Genomic DNA, 4722 nt, shown 5'->3' with positions numbered 1-4722 from the left:
CTCACGTTGCAATTTGATTTTTAGATCCGTTAATTCCAGAGCTGTGAAGCACAAAAGAATGAAGCTGTAAGCCAGTTTAATTGAGAATACCAAACTAAACTCTTCGATCACAAATAAATAAACTAGTTTAAAGAAAACAAAGCCTATTTACGTGTAATCATTTAGTAAGAGAAATGGGACTGTTTTTAGTGAAAGGCTTCTTGTGGGAAACTTCCTATTAAATGCTATCTTTGCCTATTAAAGGAAAATTAACATAAAATCATGCAAAATTGCTTTAATTTTTTCTTTGCTTCAATTTTTCTTTGCTTTGTCTACTTTCTGTATTTTTTTTCTCTGCTCCTCCACTTCTTTTCCATGAAGAAAAAGTTATCCTTCTAATTGTCTGTTTCCTTCATGGGCCTAGTGTTTAGTTAATGGGAACTGACGTTTGCAATTTTCAACCACCTCTCCTCCATGAAAGGAGGGTGACTGATAAGGATAAAATATATCTTGTTTAAGGGTAGTTAAATGCCTGGTCAAAAATCTTTTTGAAAGGGAAATTTTTTTTTTTTCGGGGAAAATAGAAACTACTCGGCCATCCTCAGTACAGAAAGGCCAATTTGAAGGGTACACATTTGATTTCTCAGCATCTCTGGATGGATTTGCATGTGACAGCAATTGAGAGGGAGCAGTAACACCAGTGGTGTCTGAAGAAGGGGCTGGGAGGCTGCTGCTCTTGGAAGGGTTGATGCTGAAGACAGCAAGTGCACAAGTGAGTTGATCTCAGTAAACACAGAGTTGTTGGATGACAAAAGCTGTAGAATGGCACTCCACAACGTACTGGACAGGGGGAAAAAAATCCCAAAGTACAGTTAGCTCCAACAAGGGACTGCAGAACTTTTTCTCTGGGCCACTTTACAACCAGTGGGACTCCAAGAGCTTCCCCCACCAGGCTAAATCCTACATGTGGACTGAGAGCCACCTCTTAATTACTGAGCAATATTCTCCTTTTTCTGGGCCACGCAGCAGCTCCTGGCATGGTACGAGGCCCATTTTCCAGCCGTGCTGGGGCAGCCACCAAGCCTCACCTCACAGATCCCCCTCTTCTATTAAAGTGTGTTCATGCACTCTCCTATCTCCAAGCTTTGTTTTCATGATCCAAACGGCAAGCATGGAGGACTCCCCGCGAGTGTTTAACCACTGCCAAGCTCCCCATTGTCATTTATATGTGTTTGGTGCTTCCCAAGAACAAGAACTTTATATACCAAGTCCTTTTCTTCAATTCTGTTTATTTTTTTTTCACTGAGGTCCCTGAAGGACTTCAGAAATGCCAGGGAGCTGATCAGCACAGATTTTCTGCAAGGCAGGTGTGCATTGGTTAGGGCTAAGGCAGGTTTCTTCACAGTTGCTCATGAATCTTATGCCAATAGCAGGTTTTAGCAGAAGAAGGGTTACTGTACCTTCTTCCCCATTTACCATTTTTACAAGTTACACTGAATTTCTAAGCACACCAGGGCCTCTCTCACTGGCTGACCTGAGCTGAGGACAAAGGGCGGGGCCGGCCTGGCTGTGCTGTACTGTGACACATGTGTGACATGGGGGACATGTCACAATGGGGGCAGCTGTAAAAGGCCCCAGCAGGTAACACTGGCCCTGTATTGCTTGGGCAAGTGGTGAGTGCACACGTGGTGGGGAGGTCGGGCTGGGGACAAGGGCTGGCACAGAAAGGCTGTGCCTGGGGCTGGGTTTTCCCCCTTCATGCAGGGACAACTCCTGATGGGAGAGCCTTGGGCAGGGCACTGTGCTGCTGCTAATGCTGCTCCTGGGACAGAGGGACAGGCCTCGCTGCTTGCCAGCTGCGGGGCCTTGTTGTTCCTGCCCCCAGAGCCCTGGCATTGGTGTCCCTGCCATCCCCAGTGCCAGCTGCCTCTCTCCCAGTACCACTCAAAGCCTTCTCTCCATTCTCCTGCAGACCATGGATTCCTGGGTCCTGTGGTTCTTGCTCTTGCAAAGTGTTCTCCAGTACCCACAGCCCGTGGGTGATGGTTTTGATGAGGCTACTCGTCTACAAATGGAAGCACGTGCCAAGCTCCAGGAAGAGGTGAAGATGCGGCTGGAGCAGGAGTTGGAGCAGCTGGTCCTGACGCAGGGTGTCTGGGGCTGGGAAGACCTGCTCTGCTCTGCCTTACAGCCCTGGCAGCTCTGGGCTATTGCTGGGCTCCTGCTTGTACCCTTGGTCCTGTGGAATATGTGGAGGAAAAGGAGCATGAGGAGAGAGGTTCCTCAAGAAGAAAACAACGGTGGAAATGAAGAGGATGTCAGAAATGTGGGTGAAAACGAAGGAGGTGCTGGAAATGAAGACATCGGTGTGGGAAATGCAGGAGAAGAGGGAGATGAAGACAATGTTGTGCATGGGGAGGAAGACATGAATGATGATGTCAATGCCCAGGAAGGCAACAATGCTGCTGCAAACGAAGATGGTGATTCTGGAAATGAATCTGATGAGGATGATCTTGCCGATAACATTGGAAGAATGGTAATGGAGCGCATCCAGTGGCCTGTGCAGGACCTGCCGAGAGGATGCCTCACGACAAATCACCTCATGGACAGTTTTGCAATTTACTTTCGGCGCGTCTTGTCCGACAGCTTCTACCCAGTCCTGCAAGAAGCCATTGGGGTGGGCAGTGAATTTGAAGGTTGGAGTCCCCGTGAACAGGATGCTGTGTACCAGGTGCTGGTACCCATGACTCCTCCCCGAGGGCACAGCTTCCACCTGGAGCTGGACACTGCAGGGCAGAGGCAAGTGCGGAATTTCCGGGTGCGCGTGCAGCAGGAGTGCACCTGCGGCAGTGCACAGCAGGGTAAGAACATGCTGTGCTTCCTGCACCACCCCGAGGAGGAGCTGAGCAGGAATCAGGATCCCAGCCTCCTTGAAACGCTCTGCACCGACTCCTACCTCGACGTGCACAAAACTAGCCGCTGGTTCTACCAGCTGGTGAGGGCAGTCTGGCCGGCTTTGCACCAGTCCCACAACTGGCATTTAGTGCCGCTGCCCTCCAGGCGCTCCTGCCAATTCAAGGTGACCGATGGCAGAGGAAGCATCCGCATTGAGATGCTCTTTGGGGTGCGGCAGGGAGACTCAGACATATTTGTAAGCAGTGAGCCCAGAGAAGCCTACACCTCAAGCACCATCTGGCCAGAGAGCTACGCCGTGGCAGAGGTTAAATTCTTTCACTACATCGCCTTCCGGGCCCCACATGACAGCCTGCACCTGAAATGCCTGCAGTTCTTCACCTGTCTGCAGCTGGGCTTAGGCTTCTCCACATACACCATCAAGACCATTGTCATGCACCTCCTGAGCGTTGTTCCTGTGTCCAAGTGGCGCAGGAGACATTTTGTGAGGCGACTGCTGGACATCAGCGAGGGCCTTCGTGCATGTGTGCAAGCGAGACGCCTCAACCACTTCATTTTGGGCAACCGGAGGCTTCCTGAGGTGATCAATTTGCCTGCAGAGATCCTAACGGCCAGCTTGTGCAACCTCTTCCATGACCTGGAGAGGGATCCCGTTGCCTACTCCCAGGCTATGAGTCAGTACACGGATCTGTACTGGTGGCTCAAACGGATCATTAACAATGAAGAGTGAAAGAGGTTCTCCTGCAATGAGCGGTGCTTGTGGGGCTCACACCTGGAGTCTGAGAACAACCTGCCAGTCCATGGGGGAAGAGGCCAGAATGTGGGTTAGAGAGGGAAGGGCAAATGCAGCGTAGCAGGACTGTGTCAGCAGCAGCAGCAGCAAGAGCAGAGTCATGTCAACATTCTCCCCAGCACTGCATCCAGACATGATCAATCTGGCTACAAAGACCAAGGAGCGTGCAAGAGGAAATTCTGTTATTCCTTTTTTTGCTCTCTGGGCTCTGTGTGGAGAATCTGCAGCCCGGCGAGGAGGTGACACAGAGCTGAGGGTCCAGGACATGGAGAAGGTGCTGCACACCAGCAGTGGCAATTGCTACCACAAATTTCCTATAGAGGAAGTGTGTACTTGGGGAGTCACAGCTGATGTAGCTGAAGGAGCCATTCCTAGAGGACTTGTGAGAGACAGCCCCATCACCACCAGGATTTTGACTGCCCCCACCTCTTTCTTGGAGTCCATTTTCCCTCGCAGAGCTTCACTGGGTGCAAAGATATCGATTTCCAAATCCAGAGGAGGGAATGTTTGAAAGGAACAGCAGGGTGATCATCTGGTCGTGGGCTTCTTCAGCAGGGTCTTCCTGCTGTGCATTGCAAGAGCTTGCATTCTGATGGTTCGTGACTCTCTCTGGTGAGGGAGAGTCCAGAATCTCTGGGCAATGCCCAGGATCAGTTGATGGACGGAGTTTCTCTTTATCATTGGATAGGAAACAAGTAGGTCAGCATTGTCCCACCCATGTTGGAGCTGACTTGAAATCAGGTCTACATAAGAAACTAGATTTTTATTTTTCGTATGTATATATATACCTAGAGTACACATATGATGTACTGTAAAGCTTATCAATGACTAGATAAAATAGTAAAATAGAACAAACCAATATAGTGATATAAGTAAAATCAGAGATATGAAACTTGTAAATATTATATCATGATAAAAATAGGTTATAAAAATTGTATAAGAAATTATTTTTAAATCATTCAATGTGGGACTTAGTGTCACTATCTGTCGTGACATAGTAGTGCTCTTAGCGTATTTATATCTGGAAAGATTATCAT

General features: G+C 48.9%; 1 protein-coding gene across 1 annotated transcript; it reads left to right on the top strand.

The window, feature by feature from the left end:
* Positions 1-1954: 1954 nt before the first annotated feature.
* On the top strand, positions 1955-3622 carry LOC122149390 (inositol 1,4,5-trisphosphate receptor-interacting protein-like 1). The gene has a single exon (XM_042779208.1). It carries the CDS (start codon positions 1955-1957, stop codon positions 3620-3622), a length of 1668 nt encoding a protein of 555 aa, XP_042635142.1.
* The last annotated feature ends 1100 nt before the right edge of the window (positions 3623-4722 follow it).

The sequence above is a fragment of the Catharus ustulatus genome, chromosome 4 (genome assembly GCF_009819885.2).
Source record: "Catharus ustulatus isolate bCatUst1 chromosome 4, bCatUst1.pri.v2, whole genome shotgun sequence".
Lineage (NCBI taxonomy): Eukaryota > Metazoa > Chordata > Aves > Passeriformes > Turdidae > Catharus > Catharus ustulatus.
The sequence above is the reverse complement of the archived record's forward strand: the minus strand, read 5'-3'. Positions and strand labels throughout refer to the sequence as shown.